The sequence below is a fragment of the Trichechus manatus genome, unplaced genomic scaffold (assembly GCF_000243295.1).
Source record: "Trichechus manatus latirostris isolate Lorelei unplaced genomic scaffold, TriManLat1.0 scaffold00257, whole genome shotgun sequence".
NCBI lineage: Eukaryota > Metazoa > Chordata > Mammalia > Sirenia > Trichechidae > Trichechus > Trichechus manatus.
The window spans coordinates 1228937-1252964 of NW_004444193.1; the positions used below are offsets into that span (position 1 = coordinate 1228937).

At 40.3% G+C, this 24028-nt stretch overlaps 1 protein-coding gene across 5 annotated transcripts in view; it reads left to right on the forward strand.

The window, feature by feature from the left end:
- The window catches only part of WDFY3 (WD repeat and FYVE domain containing 3), a 278975-nt gene extending 257428 nt beyond the window's left edge, over positions 1-21547 (forward strand). For 3 of the 5 annotated variants that reach the window (XM_023724712.1, XM_023724713.1, XM_023724714.1), the window contains 9 exons: positions 1115-1269; positions 2433-2591; positions 4542-4721; positions 8494-8676; positions 10015-10111; positions 14021-14344; positions 14931-15042; positions 15547-15744; positions 17582-21547. In XM_023724712.1, coding sequence (XP_023580480.1) covers positions 1115-1269; positions 2433-2591; positions 4542-4721; positions 8494-8676; positions 10015-10111; positions 14021-14344; positions 14931-15042; positions 15547-15744; positions 17582-17705 — 1532 coding nt within the window. In that variant the 3' untranslated portion in view covers positions 17706-21547. The remainder of the gene's footprint in view (positions 1-1114; positions 1270-2432; positions 2592-4541; positions 4722-8493; positions 8677-10014; positions 10112-14020; positions 14345-14930; positions 15043-15546; positions 15745-17581) is intronic. The other 2 variants (XM_023724715.1, XM_023724716.1) reach the window with 2 other exon arrangements.
- Positions 21548-24028: the final 2481 nt, after the last annotated feature.

Here is a 24028-nt window from a genome sequence, read left to right on the forward strand (position 1 = left end):
GAGAAGGATGTAGAACAAAATTCTAACTCACAAAAAAAAGACCAGATTTACTGGCCTAAAGGAGACTGGAGAAACCCCAAGAGTATGGCCCCCAGACACCCTTTTAGCTCAGTGGTGAAGTCATTTCTGAGGTTCACTGTTCAGCCGGGGAGTGGACAGCCCCTTAAAACCAAATGGGACTAATGAGGCACAGCAGTCCAGGGACTAGGTCCAGAAGGCAGAAAGGAACAGGAAAGCTGGTGATAGGGATCCCAAGGTTGAATAAGGATAGTGTTGATGTGTTGTGAAGTGGTTAACCATTGTCACATGGCAACATGTGTACTAACTGTTAAATGAGAAACTATTTTGTTCTGTAAGCCTTCATCTTAAGTGAGAATAGCAGCACAGTTGGAAGAGCATAGTCAATGTCACTGAAGTGTGCATGTAGAAATTTTTGAAATGGATTAACTTTGGCTATGTATACTTTCACCAGAAAAAAAGCATTGAGAAGGGAGAGGGTTGACATGTTGTGGGGTTGTTAACCAATGTTATAAAACAATGTGTGTACTACTGTTTCATGAGAAACTATTTGTTTTGTAAGCCTTCATCTGAAGTACAATTAAAAAAAAAAAAAAAATAGGAAGACCTGATTACTCAGAGCCAAACCTAGCAACGTCCAGAGACAGGAAGGCTGGAGGGAATCCCTGAGGAACACCTGTCAGGGTTGAGGTACTACTCAGCAAGTCCTCTAGGAAACTCAAAAGTCAAGCTCTAATGTATAGAGACAGAAGGTTGATTATTGGTGACTTAAGGCTGGGGGAGTGGTAGAGGGAGATAGCTACAACATTCTTTCTGAGGTAATGGGAATATTCTAAAATTGGCTGTGGTGATGGCTGTGCAAATCTGTGAATATCCTAAAAATCATTGATTTAAATGGGTTAATCATATGGTATGCTAACTATATTTCAATAAAAAAAACAAAAAAAATGTCCAGCTCAACTGCTAAGATTGTTTTGCTTTAATGTCAGGATGCTTGATTTGTATTGAACAGTTAAAATTACTGTACAACCCCATAGCAGTAACAAAGTTAACTTTCCCTTTTCCTTTTCTAATAATATTAATTTGTTTTTTATAGAACTCAAAGAGCCTGTGGGACAAATAGTGTGCACAGATAAAGGCATTTTTGCAGTAGAACAGAATAAGGTCCTTATCCCCCCAACCTGGAACAAAACTTTTGCTTGGGGCTACGCAGACCTCAGCTGCAGGCTGGGAACCTATGAGTCAGACAAGGTTTGTATTGTATTGCTCTTACCCATTTCCTCTCCCTCTTCCTTGGTCTGGATATCCCAGTTAATGGGGTGGGGAGAACCCAGTCCAGGGCTTGTCAGCTCTTCCTCCACAGCCCAGAGGAAGGGAGGGCTTTAGTGCATCAGATTAGTACAAGGGAGGTAGTAGACAAGTCACATTTCCGATAGAAGACGCCTCTTCGGGAAAATTGGATACCAGGGACTAGCAAAGAGTTCTTCCAAGAGATCCTAACTACCCCATTGCTCAGCAACATGTCTGCCAATCAGAACAGCCTCCTTTTGGTGCATCACCGTCCTCGCCTCACTTATCATAGAAAACTTCTTGCCTGTCCTCCAAGAAGCAGCAGCTGCTGTTCTGAGTCACGTAAATCTCTCTTGGAGAGGTAACATGTAGTGATTTTTAATTTCCCTGAGTTGGCCCTGACTGTCCTTCTGAATGCAAGATGGATACAGTCTGCACAAGTCTGTTGTGCTAAGCTATAATGGACTTGTATTTAGTTGATGTTCTTGTGAAACAACAGCACTCATGCTTTCGTTTTACTTTCTAATCGGCTCTAACATATCCTTTTACCACATTAAAAGAAAAAAAAATTGCCTTTGAGTCAGTTCCAGCTCATGGTGACCCCATATGTGTCAGAGTAGAACTATGCTCCGTAGGATTTTCAGTGGCTGATTTTTCAGAAGTAGATAGCCAGACCCTCCTTCCAAGGTGCTGCTGGGTGGACTTGAACCACCAGTCTTTCAGTTAGCAGCCATCCCCTACATTTTACATAGCATCACACAATCTGAACATTTTACTGAATTGGAGACCTCCATTAAGAGCTGTTGTTGTGTGCCATTGAGTCAATTCTGACCCGTAGGACATAGTGGAGAAATGCCTCATAGAGTTTCCTGGGCTGTAATCTTTACGGGAGCAGATTGCCAGGTCTTTTATGAGCAAAGTTGTCTTTATCATGTACAACAACTGCAGTTAGGAGGCTGTGATGGTAGAGCTTCAGTGGAAACGTTACCAAATGAAACCAGCCCAGATAGTAAGCAGGTGCCTGCACAGAGGCAATTCGCTTTTGCTCAGCTATCCTCCTTGTATTGTTTAGGAGTTTGTGGTACTTGATGGCATGTGTGTCTCACATCTGTTCTGTTTTACAGGCAATGACGGTTTATGAATGTTTGTCAGAGTGGGGCCAGATTCTCTGTGCAATCTGCCCCAACCCCAAGCTGGTCATCACGGGTGGAACGAGCACAGTTGTGTGTGTATGGGAGATGGGCACCTCGAAAGAAAAAGCTAAGACTCTCACCCTCAAACAGGTAACAATGTCTGCTGAAAATGAGAAGATGGACACATCCATCTCAGCTGCTTACACGCTAGAGAAACTCGAAAGCTTAATTCCAAGATACTGGCAGACATAATGCTCCAAACCAAAATTGTTCTTTTGCTAGAAATGCTTTTTTTAGACAAAGGAAATGAAATAAGAATATAGTGTTTTTATAAATGAACTAAGCTGGACATTTTTTGAAATCTGAACCAAGCTGTCTTTAGGTAGTATATATATATTTTAATAGATTTAAGTAACACAGATATTTTGCCAGAGTTATATATAGATTGAATTCTTGCCAATCAAATTACATTTGCCTATGGATACATACTAATTGCCTTCCTAGGTGATTTTCATTCAGCTGGGCTACTACCAAGTCTTTGATTCTTTTGCTTTTCTCTTTCCTCATTTGCCATATCCTTGAGGCCATGACAAACTCATGAATGTATTCAGTAGAACCCTTATTGATTTAGTTAACAGATGTTTTTGATCATAACCTGATTCTATTATTAATTTTTACGTAAAGTAAGAATCCTTTTATAATGTTAGCCATCTTTTAATATTTGAGTTTTGAGTGAATTTACTTTAAGCTTTTCTTTAACGGAGCATACATGTAAGTGTTTTTATAATACAAAGTTGAAAGGTAGTATAACAATCTATCATTCATTGAGCATCTCCTCTGTGCTGAGCATCGTGCTGGTTGTTTACAAATATGAACTCTAATCCTCAACAACAACTCTGCAGGGTGGTTATTAGTTATCATATACCTGAAAAAAATCACAGAGAAACTAAGACACATGCCCATAGTCACATTTAGTGGTGAAGCCAGGTTTTAAATTTAGTTTGGTCTGACTTCGAAGCTATTTTAAAACTAAACTCAAACTACAGTATGTTAAATATCTATGGATAGAATTGAACCCCTTGTGCTTATACCACCAACCCTCTATATAGACCGAAAACTGTAATTGAGTTGCTGGGTCTTGAGGTGAGCCATGTTAAAGAAATACAAAGTCTCGACACGAAGAGATACAAAGTTAGACAGTGTATTTTGCTGATCCAAATCCTGGTGCTTATCAATGTTTTCCATTTAGAAAGTGGACTTTGAAGCTAGTGTACCAGAAACCATTCAGTAGAAAGCACTTCTTGCTTAAAACAGTCATCTGGGGTTTGCTAAGCGTACAGTAAGGATGTCTGTATGACCACAGTTTTAAGTCAACTGATTATTTTAAGCAAGCAACTTTTCTGCCAGGGGAGATGGCCTGTTCTAAATACTCAGGAACTCCTAACAGTAATCTGAACCTTTTTCTTCAGATTGCTTACTTATTTTCCCACAGCACCATTTCCCTGGATCCCGTTTCTGGAAGAAGGAGTCCCTCTCAGGCACAGAGCCATGTCCAGATGTCTTCTGTTGAGTAACTAGACCTCAGCAGGTTGACACATCAGGACCACATTCCCCCTTTATCTTTCCAGGACCATGTATTGCAACCTCCTGCTTTTTTTTTTAAATCCATCAAACTGTTTGTAGTTCCTTTGAGTGGACTTAACAGGAGTTGTTGGCAAAAAAGAATAGATTCAGAATTTACAGTCAGTCCTTTTGGGGCTATAATCAATACATCTCCATATAGAGCAATATGAAGAAACTCAAGCTGGACTGCAGTTGTCATTCTCCCTTCCTCCTAAGTCCTGGAAAGAAGTAATGTAAAAATGGAGAGAAGAGCCCCCAGAGAACCCCAGACTTCTCTCTTCCTCCTGGTGGGGTGAGGCAAGGACAGTTAGCAAAAGAGAAAGGTCTGATTCCCAGATCGTCCAGGCCCCACTGCCCCGGCACTGGCTCCCCAGCACACCTGCCTGTTGTTTCCTGCAAATGCGTCTGGGATCTTCTAGAGTCACAGTGGGGCACTGACACTGTGATCATGCTGGCTTTTTCTTTTCTCGTTCGTAGGCCTTGCTTGGTCACACTGATACTGTCACCTGTGCCACAGCATCGTTAGCCTACCACATAATCGTGAGTGGGTCCCGAGACCGAACCTGCATCATTTGGGACTTGAACAAACTGTCATTTCTAACCCAGCTCCGAGGCCATCGAGCTCCTGTTTCTGCTCTCTGTATCAATGAATTAACAGTAAGTATGTATTGCCCATGGTTTGTGTTTAGTGAAACAAGTAGTTCTGACCAACCTAAATGAAATACGATTCTAAGTGCTTTCTAAGTTCATAAGAGCTCATTTTGTAAAAGCAACTACAAATTTTCCTAATTTATGTGTTATTTGCAAAAGCAAATGGACATTAATGTTTGTAGGCCAGAGAGCTATTTTGACTTAAAATCCCTTTACTGCTTTATAATTTAAAGAGAAAAAGATTTGGTTTAAGTAAAAAAAAAAACATTCTAGAATGTGCTTTCTTAAAACCAAGGGAGTTGTAGATTTGTTAAGAAGGTTAGAATTTTGTTGAAATTTTTCATGCAACATATTCAAATTATTAAGTGATAAGAGTAACATATTTGGGTAACCAAACAAGGGAAAAAATCATTAGAAGTATTTCCAAAACCCATTGCCATCGAGTTGATTCCAACTCATAGCAACCCTATAGGGCAAAGTAGAACTGTCCCATAGGGTTTCCAAGGAGCAACTGGTAGATTCGAACTGCCGACCTTTTGGTTAGCAGCCGATCTCTTAACCACTATGCCACATTATCAACGTATATTATTTCTTCTCAAAGATAAATATTTGACATGCAAATAAATAGATCAGAATAAAGTAAATGCACCGGCCTAGGAGCTTGCGTGTAGACCAGGCGCCCTGGGGTGCTCAAGACGGGTATTCATTGTTAAAATGGGCTGGTAAGCAGGAGAGGCTTGAGCATAGGCTTACAAAGACTGAGACCCCTGTGTCCAGAAACAAGTTATCACTTCAGTATCCAGATGATGCCCACATTTACAAATCAACGAGAACCCACCCCAGCCTCATCACTTCTTAGCAATAGATACCCATTCCCTTCCTTCCCCTTACCCCATGATCTTACCACATGACTCAGTCGTTCTAGGCACAACATTGAATGACATTCATATCACCCACAGGAGCAGCTTTCCTTTTGAAGAAAGCTGTATCTTTAATTTCTCCCGCAAGTTACTAGGCATTATGCTTTTAGTCAAATACCTTGTCACTCAAAGAAAAAGAAAGGAATTGAGTTCTAGTGAATGGCGCTTAGAATGTCTGGTTGATAAATAATAATAGTACACAGAGTTGGGAATAAGTATGGGGGCATGAGGAGGTGCACAAGAGCCAAATTATTTTTTAAGTGTATTTGAAAGGCTTAAGATGTTTTGTAGAACAACACCTTGAGTTGGTCCTGAAAACGTTTGCACCTAAATAGCTCTGCAAAAATGTCAACACAACCGCTGTGATCCAGCAGTGTTGCTCAGAGTCAACCTCTTAATTTCAGTACTTAGAGCTTGGTTGGGAGTTGTTCTTAACTTAAATAACAGAGAATTTAACTGCTTCATTTAGTGTCGGTTGTATTTGGGTCTGTGTACACTGACTGTATTGGAGTAGTTGCCGCAAACACTGCAAAAGTGTTCTTAATTTTTTTTTTTTTTTTAATGCTTTTATAATCTCGTAATAACTCATGAAAAGATTTCCTGGTGTATTTTTCCAAGCAAATCATCAAGTCTACTTTACCTCAGTCTACATTTTGGGCTTGAGGCATCTTGTAGCTGCCCTTTAATTTCCCTTCTTAGAGCTTGGCCGCATAGCCCCAGGATTTGCTCTAATGTACTCTAGTGGAGGCCTCCCTGGCGTAATTGAAGAAAGCCTTGCCTAGTGTGGAAAGGAGCAGCTGGCTCTTGTCTCTCATAGAGACGAAGGCCACTAATTAAAGCTCAGCTTCTGGCACTCATTGTCAGAGATAGCTCAGTGACAGACACAGAGGAGGACACAGTAATGCTTTACTGGTTATTGTTTTTCTTTGGGTTTTGGGTTGGATCTTGCCATCTTGGTAGAAGAAGAGCAGAGGGAAGGAAGAAAGGAAGGAGGGAAAGCAAGCAGCAACAACAGAACAGACAGTTGTCCTCCTTATCATGCCACCCATCTACGCCTAACTTCTTGCATTGTGGCTGCCATTCAGCTTCTACTTTTTCCTGCTGCTTTTAATGACAATCTTCAAATTTCCATAAGTTTTCATGTGTATACCGACTACACTATAGTTTACCAAAACCAAAAACCAATGTTGCAGTCAAGTCGATTCCGACTCATAGCAACCTTATAGGACAGAGTAGGACTGCCCCAAAGGGTTTCCAGGCAGCAGCTGGTAGATTCGAACTGCCAGCCTTTTGGTTAGCAGCTGTAGCTCTTAACCACTGTGCCGCCAGGGCTCATTTCAAAAGATAGTACCCAGCATCATGAAAACCAACTAATTTAGAGATGAGAGGCAGCATGATGTGTGTATAAGCTTTAGGGCTAGAAAGAGCTGGGTTTGAATATCAACTCTGATGTAGACAGGTTACTTACGCTCTTTTCACCTCACTTTCATCCTCTGTGGAGTCCCTGGGTGGTGTAAACTGTTAATGTGCTCAGCTCCTAAGTGAAAAGTTGGAAGTTTGAGTTCACCCAGAGGTGCCTTGGAAGAAAGGCCTGGCAGTCTACTTCTGAAAAATCAGCCATTGAGAGCTCCACGGAGCACAGTGCTACTCTGATACACGTGGGGTCACCATGAGGTAGAGTCAGCTCGATAGCAGCTGGTTGTTTTTTGTTTGTTTGTTTTGTTTTTGTTCCTCTGTAAAATAGGGCTAGTAATAGCTAACCTCACAAGGTTGTTATAAAGATTAAATCGAATATCCTGAGTGTCCACCACTGTTAACTGACACACAGTGAATGTCTCAGAAGGCATCTTAATTCCATTGACAGTAGTGGGTTGTATTTATCACCAAGTTGAGGATAGAGTCCCTGCCTGGTAGAATTTGTGGAAGAAGCTTATTCCCCTCTATCTTTGAAACTCAAGAAAATGTGAGTTATCAGTTCAGGGAGTCCTAGATTTCATTAAATTTCTCAAGAAGTAACCCATGTACCAGTTTTCTTTCCCCTATCATTTGCGTACAAATTTTAAAAAAGGAAATTACAATGTTACCAAAATTTCTTCTCATTTATTGAAGAGAGACATAATTGTATCTGGACTGAACAGTTTTCTCTTCTGCCCTGTGATTTTGGTGGTTGGAATCATTTTGTTAATTAAGAGGAGATGCCTCTAAATGAAAGGTGCAAGTAAGTTCTGTGAACAGTAGGAGGTCGGTGGAGGAGTTCATCACCTCCTCAGATCATAAACCATTACTCGGCAGCTCAGCAGTGTGCTGGTGCTAGGAGTCACTGGGTGATACAATGGTTAACATGCTTGGCTAACGTGCCAGGCTGCCAACCAAAAGGTTGGAGGTTCAAGTCCACCCAAAGGCTCTTCAGAAGAAAGGCCTGATGATCTACTTCCAAAAAATCAACCACTGAAAATCCTGTGGAGCACATTTCTACTCTGACACACATGGGGTCACCACGAGTCAGAGTCAACTTAGTGGCAATTGTTTTTTTTTTTTCAGCAATGTGCTTGGGATGTAAACTAAGAAGATAAGTAAGGTCTCAGCTTTTAGTTTCTATTGATAACACCTTGGCCTCAGCTTCCACTCAACTTTGAATTCCTAAAGGAGCCTTTATAAGAGCATTTGTTTAAGCTAGAGTGAGGACATCACAGTAGCCAGCACTGAATTCCAGGTTACCTCAGAAATTACCCAGTCACTAGTCTAATCACTGAGAGGTGTTTTAAGAGCTAGTTAATGGATTCAATTTACTTCTGAAAATGGAATGTATGTTGTGAAAGGGAGCGAAGAGAATGAAGAGTTTTTCTTTATCTCCTCAGGGGGACATTGTGTCCTGTGCTGGCACTTACATCCACGTGTGGAGCATTAATGGGAACCCTATAGTGAGTGTGAACACATTCACAGGTAGGAGCCAGCAGATTGTCTGCTGCTGCGTGTCAGAGATGAACGAATGGGACACACAGAATGTCATAGTAACAGGACACTCGGATGGAGTGGTTCGGGTAAGTGAGCCAAGAGAAAAACTGATTAGGATATTAGCTGCTCTGGCTTACCTGAAACTTGTGAAGCTGTCCACTGTTTAAGGACACCTGTACAGGTTGTGATGTTGTTCAGCAAACCACACGCTGATTCAGACAAGCCTTGGCCACTGTATTATCAGACACAGTCAACATCAGTGACTCAGCCTTTTCCTATTGAGTGGCTCTGTTGGCACTACTAACCACTGACAGCTGGGCTGGAGAAGGTCACTTACGCATGTTTCCCATGTCACAACAGGATTGCTAAAAATGTGAATTGTGTAATAATTTTGGGGATTTTGGGTCAGTCAGGAAGGAAGGAAGGACTCTGCAGAGAATCACAGAGCTAGAATCCTCCGTGATTTCACCTGAATCATCTAAGCTAGGTGTAGTGCATTGCTTTCTTTGTGTTGAGCCTCTACAGAAAGTAGAATCAGCAGAGTATTTACTTTCTAGTCTGTTTAAATATTTGGATTTTTCTCTCTCAGGTTTTCCTTTGTGCCTCTTTTCTTCAGTTGTAGTCTTTGTAAAAGACCAGCTGAGTATTGGCCTCTTTAGTCACTGTCACAGGCTTAGCGATAATGAGGTTATCAGCCCACACCACACCCTGTGCCTCAGACAATGCACATACCAGTCTGCTTTCTCCAGAGTAGTGATTCAAATTACCGAATGTATGAGACATTATAACAAAACCACATAGCCAAATAAATTTGGGAATCCTGCGTACTCTCTGCCTTCCTGGAGATTCACAGTGTAGTTGAGCACATGCAAGGCTCTGAGAGGTTTTTGTAGGAAACAAGCTTACTTTGTTAAACCTTTCTTAACCACAGTCCTTTTCCCTCCACCTTGAAATACTAACATCTCATTTGGGAAGCACTGTTGTAAACTAAATAACCCCAGCTCCTTTAACTTTCCATCTCAGTTCTATTTTAGACTTTTCGTCAAATGAAGATACTGACACCTTCTGACTCAAATCTAACCAAGGAAAGAATTACTGTTTATGCCTTATATAGTAGATTGCTAAAATACGCACAAGTCAGTTACTTTCAATGTTATTTGTAATAAAGCTGAGTATAAATATAATATATGCAAACTGTCACATTTGCTTTTTTACTGATTTTTTTTTTTTTAAAGCATTTGTGGGCCACTCTTTATCTTATGTTAGGCAGTCCCTTGCTGTATTTTTCAAGATGGGGGAAATCGAATTATATGTAATAATACAAATTATGTTATTTATTAAATCCCCCCAAGGCCCATATCCACCCAGTAGCATATTAATGTTTCCTTAATCTGTTTCTTAACTTCATACTTATTTAAATTCAGTTTTGGAGAATGGAGTTTTTGCAAGTTCCTGAAACACCAGCTCCTGAGACTGTTGAAGTCCTAGAAGTGCAGGAAGAATGTCCAGAAGCACAGATAGGTATTTAATACTTTCTAAACTGTTATTCAGTACCGTCTTAGTTACCTAGTGCTGCTGTAACAAAAAATACCACAAGTGGGTGCTTTAAAGAACAGAAATTTATTTTCCCACAGTTCAGGAAACTAGAAGTCTGAATTCAGGGTGTGGTTCTAGGGGAGGTCTTTTTTATCTATTTCAGATTCTAGTAGCCAGCAATCCTTGGAGTTTCTGGGCTCGTAGATTGCATCTGCCATGTGTGTCTGTCTTCATATGGCAGTTTCTTCCTATGTGTATCTCTGTGTCTGTTCTGGTCTTTTTATAACACTGAAGTGAGGTTTGGGACCCACTCTGCACTGGTATGGCAGACGGTCATATTTACAGCTATAACCTGTTGCCACAGAGTCGATGCTAACTCATAGCGACCCTATAGGACAGACTAGAACTGACCCAAAGGGTTTCCAAGCTTTAATCTTTACGGAAGCAGACTGCCACATCTTTCTCCCGTGGAGTTGTTGTTGGGTTCAAATTGCCGACCTTTTTGTTAGCAGGCGAGCACTTAACCACTGTGCCACCAGGGCTCCATTTACAGGTATAGAAAAATTAAAAAGAAACACATTGCCGTAGAGTTAATTCCGACTCATAGCAACCCTGTGGGACAGAGTAGAACCACCCCATAGGGTTTCTAAGGAGGAGCTGGTGGATTCAAACTGCCGACCTTTTGGTTAGCAGCTGAGCTCTTAAACCACTGCGCCACCAGGGCTCATTTACAGGTATAGGGATTAGGATTTCAACACATATCTTGGAAGGGGCATAATTCAATCCATAACAAATAGTTTTCTTACTTCATTTTTTTTTTGCAAGTCACTATGGATAAAGTTACATCAGATGGCATAAACATGAGCCTGAGATTGGGCATTGCTCTCTGAAACACAATACCTACCTACGATGTAATTCCTTAGGGCAGACATGCGGGATTTTCTTTAGTTCACTGGACAGCACTCAGTGTGGTAATATCTTGTTCTTGGGTTCCACATTCCATACTAAACATAGTTACTGCCTTCCTGGAATACGAAAATCTGGGACTTTCAGTTCTGAAAACACGTAGTAGATGTGGGTAAGTCAGGTGGCCTGCACCTCAGTCCCATGTCTCCTCTCATGCATCCTCTCATCTGGCTCAGTCTGGCTGAGAGTGCAGCACTGTGTTTGTAATTCACAGAGGAAGGCCAGAGTCTGCCTTCAGGAGGGCATTCAAACTGAAGCCTGGGTGGCACAAATGGTTACATGCTCGACTACTTACCAAAAAGTTGGTTGTTTAGATTCACCCAGAGGCACCTCAGAATTGAGACCTGGCGATCCGCTTCCAAAAGGTCACAGCCTTGAAAACATTACGGAGCATTTCTGCTGTGCACACGTGGGGTCGTCATAAGTCAGAATCGACTCAACGGCAACTAACAACAGCAGTCTGTTACCTGTAAAGCACTCTTAAATCTTCCAGGGAAATAAATCACAGATGTTTCTATACAGAACAACTGGGAACAGTGCCATAAAGCCAGGTAGAGCTCTGCTTTGGGTTGCTGATCTCTGGATTGAGAAAAATTGATTCAGAACAGTTGGCACAAGGCACTTTCTAGAAAGGAGCAGGGTTTTAAATTGACATTTAGATTGTCTTTCAGAGATTAATTTTTATACACTAAGAATTCAATGTGAGTTTGACTATGTGATGGAGTTACTAAGGGAAAAGGAAAGACACAAATCCATATGTGTGCCAAAATAGTCTTTACTTTCCATGCAGAAAACAGAAAAGATCCCATGGCAGGACACTTCAATGCTTGTATTTTACCTTAGTGTGTATAAATCTCTACATAGTCAATTGCAGCTCCACCCAAAAGGTTATGAGTGTTTGGGGACATAAAAATTCAGTTTGATTCAGTGAGTATTTGGGATTTCTTGGGTGTCAGACACTGGATTAAGAGGTCCGGTGAGAAGTGAGTCACTTTCCTTTCCGCTGAAGAAGCTTTTAAGTGCATAGCAGTGGAAGATGAGATGAATAAGTAAGATGCATAAGTGGGGTTAAAATTCACAGTGTCTCTCCTCCTTATATATTCATATTGTGGACAGGGTTTGACAGGAGTGACAGAGAAGAACAGCCCACAAGAAAAGACTGGGCAAGATAGAAGTTGAGGGCAATTGCTTGGGTGAAAGGGAAGACAAGCCAATGCTTCACTGCAAATCAAAGCCTTTTCCAAGGCTGCTTGTTTGAGGACCTTAAAGCTCATGACTATAAGTGGTTGAAGGGGAAGGAATCGCTTCAAAGTAGTCAACTAGACTAGTGGTAGTGAGTGGAAGGCAGGCAAAAGGAAGTATTAGCCTTGCTGAAAAAAAGATGTATGTGTAGTAGGCTGGTGTGTGCTTTCCTTCTCCCCGTTTTTGTCAATGACAGTCATGTGCCACATAATGTCCTTTCGGGCAAGTCCAACCGCATATATGTCCATGGTCCCATACCATAGTAAATAGAGGTAGTCAAACATATAAAAGCCTGAGAAGTCAGAATGACAGATGGAGATTCATGATTTCTTTTTCAGATATGCACTTTGAAATGCTGCTGAAAGGTCAAGCAATATAAAAAAGTACATATCTTACATTTACTGACATAGTGTCCATGCATATTTTGGCATCTGCTATTTTCTGGTCTCTCTTTTATAGTGTAAATTATCCCTGAGAAGATGAGAGGAGTTGGGATTTAGAGTATAGCTGAAGAAATCGACCTAAGGCAGGAGGAATTGCATCTCTTTCACTGTAATAGAGGAAATTTATGCAATTGTTGGTTACATGGCTTCTGTTTATTCTGAGAAGTGGGAAGAGTTGAAAATGAAACATTTGAGGAGAGTGGAGGTTTGAAATTTCCGTTGAGAAATTTGCAGCAGCAAGAGGCAAAGGAGAAGTATCAATCTGGAAGTGAAAAAAAATATTGAACAACACGAAGGTGGAAAATCAGTGAATGCTGTTGCTTACAATTTAGGCATGTTCGCACAACGTCCAAACCACATAACATCCTATTTCACAGAATGTATTGTGGACATTAAGCAACACATGACTGTATATATATATATTTCTCATACCCCCACCCCCACCCCAGTACACTTTAATGCAAGTAAGTTGAGAGTTAAGGTTAGGAGATGCAAAATAACAAGGGAAAGGGAGAAAAACAAAATCCCAAATTATAACATTTCTATCACTCACTTGCTCATTCATCCATTTAGTCATTGATTTGTCAAGCATTCATCAATTGCTGTATGCAAGGTATTGTGCTTAGGGACCCTTCACTCAAGCTGATCACTGTCTTGTAAAAGAAAGAATGTCCAAAAGTAGTAATTTAGGGTGAGAATTTCAAGTACATGTGAGGCACAGAACTGTTACAGGAGTCCAGAAGAGGGAGAGAATGCTTTGGCTAAAGAAAATGAGTAAGATTTCAGAGAAAGAAGTGTTTAAGCTATGCCTTGAAAAATAGGTAGCATCAGAACACGCAGAGATTGGGAAGATCAGTCCAGTAGGGCCAAGGACATGTGCACAACCAGCTGTAAAGAGGAGCAGGGCTGCATGGAGAACAGTGGGCGCTATCTAGCTGAAGAGTGGTAGGGAGCATGAGGGGTGTAGCCAAGAAATTTGCAAAGGCAGTTTTTTGGCCAGATTGTGAAAGACCAAATGCCAGGATAAAGATTTTGGCCAAAAAGTATTCTATGAACTGTTTCAGAAATTTTGTCATTTTTTTGCTATCTGTAATCTAGCCAAAAGTCCTGCAGGTTTTATTTTTTTTTTTTCCTTCTGTTGTTACACTTAGGTTTAAATATTGTGTCTACTGTGTCTTAACTGGTAGGAAAAAATACCAGTGGGGCAAGCTAGGTCTAAATGCAATGTATGTGTATCACACAGGGCAGGAAGCGCAAGACGAAGACAGTAGCGATTCGGAAGCAGAGGAGCAGAGTGTCAGCCAAGATCCCAACGAGCTGCCCAGCCAGCCCAGCAGCACCATCCACAGGCCCAGGGCAGCATCCTGCCGAGCCACAGCCACTTGGTGTATAGACAGCGGCTCTGATGACTCCAGGCGCTGGTCCGATCAGCTCAGTCTAGATGAGAAAGATGGCTTCATATTTGTGAACTACTCGGAGGGCCACACCAGAGCCCATCTGCAGGGTCCCCTCAACCACCCTCACTCCAATCCTGTTGAAGTGCGGAATTATAGCAGATTGAAACCTGGTAACTTGAAGTCTGATCTCTCTTTCTCATTCCATGTAGGTGGTATGTGTGTTAGTAGATCAAGACAGTGGGGTCCAGCTCTCCCGGGGCTCCAGTCCTGATGAGCCCTGTGGCCTGGGCCCTGGAGAAGCCCTCTTAGGTTTCTTCTTGTGCAAAGTAGACTTAGAGATTCTATCCCACCATGGTGTGTACAATATGTGGAGTGTTTTTTAGAGAAAAACGCCTCAAACCAAAAACTGCATTCATTCACAAATCAGCTTTTGAAAACTGATTTATTACAATTAAATAAAACTGCATTCTCAGGTAACGTTAGAGGCAAGATCCTCAGTTAAACAAACTGTATACATCTTCTGGGATTGAAGATGCCCCCTTCTGTCCAGTTTGTCTTTGAGAATGGGGTGCTCTCTGAAGTGGCCCGTGATTAATGTTAAAAGAAATAGATTGTATTACCTTCAGCCGACTCAGCATCTGCTGAGAACTTGAAAAGCTGCTGTCCCTGTATTTTGAAGTAGCCTAGCTTTTATGACCATCGTGTTAGGGTCCATTGCCGGAATGTAGAATGTCATGTCTCAATTTTCCACTCCAGGGTACAGGTGGGAGCGGCAGCTGGTGTTCAGGAGCAAGCTAACTATGCACACAGCCTTTGATCGAAAGGACAACGCACATCCTGCAGAGGTCACTGCCTTAGGCATCTCCAAGTAAGTGCCAGCTTGTTCCAGTTACTCTCTCCGGTGAAATCATCTCTTTAGCCAGGGGCCACACACACTAGGCCAGTCTTTGTGGGAGAACAGATTTCATCTGTATCGTCATGTGTGGCTCAGAGAGACAGAGCCAAAGAAGAACCTTGCCATCGTGGGAGTTTTGATTCTGAATTTAAAATAAAATAAAATCTTTTTCTTCTCTGCTTTTCAAAGGTACAGAGGATTTAATCCAAAGAGAGCTGAAATGGAAATGTAAAATCAGGCTCAGTTCTATTTCTGTCCTTTATACTTCCTTCCCCTGAGTGAATCACCGTCCGTCCCCGTGACCCTCACTGCACCCTCCCACACTCTCAGACCAACACACACAGGTACACACACAGGCACACACTGAGCACTGTAGAGCTGAGAGAAGCAAATCACTGAAGAACAGGAAGAGCGATTCAGCCAGGTGGCTGTGCAGAGGCCTTCCGTGAGGTGACTTTCTGTGTTGGCCTCCTGCAGGGATCACAGCAGGATTCTCGTTGGTGATAGTCGAGGCCGAGTTTTCAGCTGGTCTGTGAGTGACCAGCCAGGCCGTTCTGCTGCCGACCACTGGGTGAAAGATGAAGGAGGGGACAGCTGTTCGGGCTGCTCGGTGCGGTTTTCTCTCACTGAAAGACGACACCATTGCAGGAACTGCGGTCAGCTCTTCTGCCAGAAGTAAGATGGGATATATGTGTTTTGATTGTCCATGGATTAGACTCTAAGAAAGTTAGTTATGCCCTGTACTAGGTTCTGATTTATTCTGGTGTCCCCACTACAGTGTGCTATGTTTATATAAGCCAGTCTTCACTTTGTTCTTTTTTATTACTGTAATTATAAAGTATTTTGAAAGTACAGAAACAATAATCACAAACATCTGGTTACCCAGGAATCAGAATGGGCAGATGCTAGTATTTCGTATTTGCTTTAGAAGTGTATGTGTGAACTGTGTGTCCCTAAAACATTACAGACATGTTTTAAGTCTTTTCAACCCTTCACCAATCACAGTCCCCTTCTTCACCCAGAGAAGCTTCTCCTCTTCTAAGTTACGTTTAATAGTTTGGTGAGCATGTGTCATCTCTTAAATAACACGAAGTATTGTTTTATGTGGCAGCATATTGTATGTGCCCTTCTGTAACTTGCTTTTTCTATTCAAGATTGTTTTTGAGATTCATTCGTGTTGTTAGCTGTTATTCTAGGCATCTATTATTATTGTTCATTTTAACTGCTGTCAGGTATTGTATAATTATATCAGACTTTATCTATTTCCCTTTTGATGGATTCCTAAGGTATTTTTTCGATTTTGTCAGTACTATAAATACAGTGCTACTATGCAAACCCTCGTAAATGTCCTTTTCAATGCATGTGCTGAAGTTTCTCTAGAGATACCTCACAGTGATTGATAGATCATAGACAAACTCCTGAGCTTAACTCAACCAACTCAACCAGTTAGTTGCCATTTGTGTCAGAGTAGAACAATGTTCCATAGGGTTTTCAATGGCTGATTTTTTTGAAGTAGATTTCCAGGCCTGCCTTCTGAGGTGCCTCTGGGTGGACTCGACCTTTTCGTTAGCAGCTGAGGCCATTAACCGTTTTCACCACGCAGGGACTCCGGAGCTTACCTAGGTTTTGCCAAATTACTCTCCAAAACAGTAGTGCCAGTTTACACTCCCTCCAGCAGAATATGGATGTTCTCCAAATTCTTACTCATGCTTGGTATTGCCAAACTTCTTTGCCAATCTGATAACTAAGAAATAATACTTTGTTGTTTTAACTTGCAATGCTAGAGAGATTGGACGTCTTTTCATATGCTTGTTGGCCATTTGAGTTTCCTCTTTGCCCATTTTTAATTGAGAAATTCGTTACATACTCTGGGCTCTAACCCTTTGTGTGTTATATGTCTTGCAAATATCTTCTGTCAATCTGTAGCTTGTAGCTTGTGTTATAACTTTGTATATGTATTTCTGACACACAAGTTTTTAATTTTGATGTAGTCAAATTTATGACTCCTTGTAAGAACATTTGGACCAAACAGAAGAGGCAAACTACCAAAATATTTAAAAGCCAAAGGAACTTGATAGTGTCCAGAATGTCTTTTAAAATGGGCAGTGAGTCTTCCAGCCAAGAGGAAAGGGTCAAGCTCCAAGTAAAGATGTTCACATACCTCCCAGGTTTGTAGGGAATGGGAACCAGTCCCACATATGTAGAATGGCCTCACAGCTATTAAGACTCCTTGGCCTCATCTTGTAGGAAACCCTTAACTTTTAGCTTGCCCTGGTTTAATATTCCTTTTCTTCATAGACGAAAAGAAATACTGTAGCATTCCTTTGCGTCCTTAGTCAGCCACATGAACACAAACCTGTTATGGTCTTTCACATTTCTCCTACCATTATATGGCCTTTGGCATTATACTGCAAGCTTTCCATTTGATTTGAAGTTAGTGTTTTTGGCCACGATCTTCAGAGAAGGAGAAGGCCTATAACTAATTGATTTTTTTTTTTTTCCTTTCCATTAGGTGCAGTCGATTTCAATCAGAAATCAAACGCTTGAAAATCTCGTCTCCAGTGCGTGTTTGTCAGAACTGTTATTACAACTTACAGCATGAAAGGGGTTCAGAGGATGGGCCTCGAAATTGTTGAAGATTCAACAAGCTGACTGGAGACTACGGTCTATAGGACCCCTTCCCGATTCCCCTGTCACTGCTCGCAGCTCTCGGAAGGCATTGAAACACTCTCCGTTTACACATCTCTTCATACTACGTGTTTGAAGTGCTGAATTCAAAGGGATCATTGAATAAACGGGTGTAGAGTACAGTAACGGGGCAAATGCTATTCAGGTGAACAACACAAGAAGAATATGAGGTGGTTCCTAGGAGCATCATTTTCGATATTCTGTTCTCCCTGTTCACAGTAGCTGTCGAGAGAGGTACACAAAATCCTGACTTCCTGTCTTTTCTTGCATCTCATTTTTGTAGAGCTACTCATCCTTATTTGGAAAAGCCAACAACAAGAACAAAAAGGCTGTTAGAAGATGGTTGTAAATCTGACTTCTTTGCAAGTAACTGTATATTGTAAATAGATACAAGGGCCTTTTTTTCTAAATAAGGACTTATGCCTGTAACATGAGACTTCAAACTAAACCACTAACTCAGTGAGCTACGTACGGTTTGTCTGACATCTCTCATTTACCAGTTAATTATAAATATGTTTTTTTAAATCCTCAAAGACATTATCTGTGGTCTTTTTTCCTTTCAATCCCAGCCTTTGTGCCTGATGTCCTTTCTTGCAAGTTGCCCGCAGTATCTCCACTCCAACTAGGCTAGTAACCAAAATAATGTGGACCTTCTTTAGGAAACAGTGCGGGAGAATAGGATTCCAGCCGTAAGATAACCTGGAAATCTTTGGGCGTTTTGCACCTGGCTACACACCACCTCAGTGTTGTTCTTATGTAATAAGGCCCCTCTTAAACTTACGTTTAGACTGCTGTTTGGTCAAAGCAGACCTTCTTCACATTGCAGAAAAGACAGTTGATCAGCGTAGTGCAGGAACCAGTCCTGCCTCAACTAATGGAAATATATTTGCATGTAACCCGAAATTAGCTCCTCTTACCTAGAACATAATAAGTATGTGTCTTTGGTGACACTAATGTTCTACTATAGCTTATTTTCAAAAACAAAAGGGTAAAAAAAGAAAAAAGTGTACAGAATTAACCTATAAAACTTGTTGTAAAACTGGATCATGTCAGAACTGCTTAAGATTAACCTTTACCATTTAATGCCATCTACCTGAAAACAGTGAGATTTATACTGTATTAATGTCTATATTTTTGTTTTTGCTATGAATATAATTACAGTATTTTAATATTTAGTTATTTAATTTGTTCTACTAGTTGGATACAGAACACACAAATCCGGGGGATTAAAGCTGGTGGGACTAAGATTAGTTTACAGGAAAAAGGCTTTGGTGGTGGGATTTTTTAAAATGTGTGTTATGTACATATATATATAAAACAAATGAAACAATTAATCTAGATTTTAACATTTTCAGATACTTAGTGACAATATTATGAACAATTCTAAAAGCCCTGTGATTTGAAAAACGTAGGATCATTAATGGCCCGAAAAAGGAAGGACAGGCCTTCACGCCCTCATGGAGTATCATACAAAGGACAGTGGCTTTGGCTTTCCCGACTTTTCATCTTTAGGCCCTGGTGACAGGCACACTTATGCACTAAAATGCACATATATGCACATGCATTCAGAAATAGGCATTTGGTACAGTAATAATCTTGTACCTAATGGGCTGAAACCAGCTTAAGAACAGATTTGTTCTTCCTGATAACTAGGTCTCCAAGAGAAAATATAAAGGCTGCTTCAGTGCCTTATGCTTACTAAATTTAAATCTTTATTTACCTAGGTTTGAGCCTACAGTCTATTTATGATTACATATCAAAATTGATTAAAACACTTCCATTTCTAAAAGTTCAAATATACTCGTTAATAAAAGGATTATTGGCATTAACACTTTAACTTGAAGAAAAGTTGTGTTCTGTTTTCCTTTCTGTGTCTTACTCTTCCTCCCCATGCTCCCCACCCCCCATCATCATCTAACTTCAACTCAAATAAATAACGCTGGATGTTAAACAGTTGCAGAAATTGTACTATCACATAATCACCGGGTGTGGCCCCTGTCTGGCCCTAGAGTGGAGTTGCACTAGTGTTATTCTACACCTTTGAAAAGAAGCATTCTCCCTTTGTCCCTGAACCACGTTTACCCCAAACCCAGTGACAGAGGTGTTCTTTAAAGACTTGAATACATGGATGTGTGTGTGTAATTACTTAAAGGTTATTCCTCTATGTAATAAGTTATATGGGATAAACACTTTCAAACTTTCCAACACAACTTCCGTAACTAGAAGGTGGAAACCAAAACCCTCAATAATAATATTTCCTCTGGCAGCTGGTGCTGTGGGCAACTGCTTTGTTCAATGGAGTTTCTTTTCTTTTTGCTTCCAATGCAGAAATCACAAAATCACTCACACACTGTAGATGCACTCACATACATGAACGTGTTTCTCTGGATAAATCTGTGTTTCATGTAAATTTGTTTACCAGTATATATTCTCAACGTGTACATCCGCCTTTGAGTGGTCTGTATTCTTTCTCTGAGAGTACCTCACATGGCTCCTGCCTGTTCTTTGTAGTTTGTTCATTCATTCATTCATCCATCCATCCATTTATTCACCCATGTATTCTAACATTTGTGTGTCATGTACAACTATCATGTCATGCTTTTGAAGAGGAGACTAGCTGCCCTTAGCAGCCATCTGTCTGGATATTAGCAAAACACTCTAGATAAGTTATTTTGCACTTTCTTATGTATAAAGTTGGTAGAAACTTATTTTTGCTTTGTATCATTTAAAGACATTTTGTTTTGGTAAATGAACTGTGTATAAAATATTTATGCCGTTAAAACTGTTTTTAGAAAGTATTTTTAATTTCAGCAAGTTTGGTTACTTGTTGCATGACTATTAACACAGCTGACTTTTTGTGTCAGTGCAATGTATATTTTTTTGTCCTGTTATTAACTTGTAAGCCCTAGTAATGGCCGATTATTTGTACAGCAACAGAAGTAAATTGAAGATACTGGCTGAGACTGGATTCATTGTGGACTTTTGTACTATATTGCAGAATCCAAAATATGTTTTTGGTGGTTATGTAAAAGGCCTGAAGAATTACTATCTAGTGTGCAATCTGTGATATCTGAATGTTCATTGTATATCTGTCTCTGATGCAAAAAGGTAGAGTAACACGATTACAATACATGATTAAATGCAATAGTCCAGGTACTTAAGTATTTTTTTTTTCATTTCAAATAATTACCTACTATTTACTACCCAAAAAAAAGGGTTTTAAGCTAGTTCTTCAGAGAAAAAAAAAAACCTGAGGTTTAATAATTCCCTAAACTTTTTGTGTTTATCGTTCAGAAGCACACGCTAGTATTACAAAGATGTTGGTTGCTAGTGTTCAAGTTCTAGTTTTATCCAACCTTTAAAAAAACAGGCTTTCTGTGTTCTGAGCTGTATTCCTGGGGCCTGCTGAGTCTGTATGAGTGGCATCAGGGAGAGGTGAGTGACTTCCACAAGATACCACCCTCAAACCTGGCTTAAGCTTCGGCTGCCATAACTGTGGAAGACTTTTCTGCATACTTTCTATTCTTTTTTTCTTGAGCCTTATTTCCTATCCATCATACTGTGAAAAGTAAGCAACAGCAAATTATTTAGTAGTGGGAATATATATATATCCTACTCCTGTGTTCACATCAGGAATATTCCAGTATCCTGCCCCTGTCCTGGAAGCCTAGCACCCCACTCTCATTGCTAATCTTCCCAGTTTAGTCTTCAACTCGAGGATGTTAGAACTCACAAGGCCTTTTTTTTTTTTTTTTTTTAACTGTTATTAATGTGTTTGGTTTTAAGACTGCCTTTCCTGCAAAGGAAAGTGTAGAAAACTTTTAAGTTTGTTTAGGCTGCTTTGGTGATTTTATTGTTCCTCTTTCTAAAGACACTAACCAAAAATCCCAGTTCATTTTAAGCTTGAGCAGCAGAGTCCCAAATTTAAGGATAAATTCTACCTCAACACAACTCCGTTTTAGAGGCAGAAGAGCCAATCGAAAGAGAAAGCCCAAGACATTTCTTTAATGCATTATCACTCATAGCTGTCATAGCCCTGAGACAGGTTGTGGTCAAGATAGGCATTTTGGAATTCTCAGGCACAGAAGTTGTTTCAGAGTTTGAAGGACAAATATGCAAATGATCATCAGTAAGTCCATTTCTGCCAGTTCAACAAAATATCTTCTGCATGCCCCATTTCGGCCCATTTGGAATATCCAAGAGGTAGCCAGTTCAATGGAGTTGGTCCAGCATTGTGTTGGCCTTTTTGTTTTATGGATATTCTCATTTTTTCCAACTTGTTTGCAAAGCTCCTTCTCATGAATTGTTCCTTTTGATTTTTTGCTAGAAGTAGCACCAGGCCAAGCTACCACAGTCAGAGATAGCATATTTTGAAGCGCCATGGGATAGGAATTAGGAGACAGTCTGCAGTTTGGGAATTTCTAAAGCCTCTTGCTTGAGGGCTTCCTGTGCATTGGTTTTTCTTGTGTGGATCCCTGCCTCTGAGAATTGTAAGGGTCTAAGATAGCATTTCTTAAACTTTTTGGCATTAGGACCCATTGACCCTTAAAAGTTATTGAGGACTGCAAAGAGCTTTCGTTTATATGGTTTAAATGTATCAGTAATCATCATATTAGAAATTAAAACAGACATTTAGAATATATATTAACTTAAAAATAACAAAAAACCTTTATATATTACCATAAGCTACGGATATCTATGAAAAACTTCCAAACAAAAATTCTAGTGAGAAGAGTAGAGTTGTTTTACTGTTTTTGAAAGTCTGTTTAATGCCTGGCTTAATAGAACACAGCTGAATTCTCATCTGCTTCTGCACTCAATCTGTTGTGATGAATTGTTTTGGTGGAAGCATATGAAAAAAATCCAGCCTCGCACAGATACGTATGTGGTTGGAAAAGAAGGGAGTATTTAATAGCCTATCCAGATAATTGTGGATAATAATTTCTTAAAGATTAATTGCAATAAGGAATCTAAAACTATCTCAATGAACTTTTTATAGTCTATTACATTAAAATCCGTTAGTCTGTTTGCACTTTGAATGGATCTTTTACCCATGCATGATTTTATAGCATCATACATTGACTTTAGAAAATATTGGATCATTGATGTACTGATACAGTAGTGAACTACATCAATACTACATCACTAGTACTACTGTAGTGCATGTAGATCTTCCAAATGTTGACGTATTTTGTTACATATAATCAAAAATTACACTTGTTATGGCACCACGAGTCTCCTCAGAAAGGTCTAAGTTAAGCTCATACAAGTTTTCCAAAATTCTGATTTTTGCTTGAAAGTTAGCATTTTATCATTGGCAATAAATACTGTCTGTTGTTTTCTTTGAAGTGACAGGCTCACTTTGTTCGTTTCTCAGGAAAATTCCTGCCAAAGAACCATAGTTTATCAGTTGATCCTTCCAGTGAAAATAGTGTTCCATGAGAAAAGCAGCTAGTTCAGCTCATAACTCAATCACACAACTACTTCGAGACCCTCTGTGTACTTCAGCATGCAGGTGTGTATGTGTACTTCTCATTTTGTGTCCCATGAATTAAGGGTCAAGATTAATAAAATTAAATACTTCTTTATTGATTCTGCAAGGACATTCTTAAGTGAAACAGGCACTTTTTTTTTTTTTCTGTGAGTGCTTGGTGATGAAGAATTTGATGACTATTACCAGTAGTTGGGTGCCACTACCTTGACTTGTGCTAAGGTTCGAGCAGTTTTGCTCAGTTAACTTTTGCACCATGAGTGCAAATATCAGTGCGGTGAAAAAGCCAAATAACATCTTAGTATCGTGAAAATAGTCTCAATCTTGCAGATCCCCCACAAAGGTCTCAGGAATCTGGAGCAGACTTTGATAACCGCTGGTCCAAGGAGGAGATGCATGGATGCTACCTGGATTGTGAAGTAGCATGCGTGTAATCTCGCTTGGTAATGATTTTCCTAATCACAGGCCCACTGCTTTCAACTCTGCTCCCATTGAAACTTGCCAAATGAAAGACCAGGCCCTCCCAACACAACTGGCTATGCGCTGCTGCTCTCAGCTGTTGGAGTACCTCCACAACTCCAAGCCACACAGGCAAAGAGCACATTTCTGAAGTGTTGGGGTTTCTAATAAGGTTGTTCTTTAATCACATTACTTTTCTAGTCAAGGCTAAAATTTTGATAATATTTTAAAAAACAATTGTTATCAAATCGACTGACTCATGGCAACCCCATGTGTCAGAGTAGAGCTGTGCTCCACTGAGTTTTCAGTGGCTGATTTTTC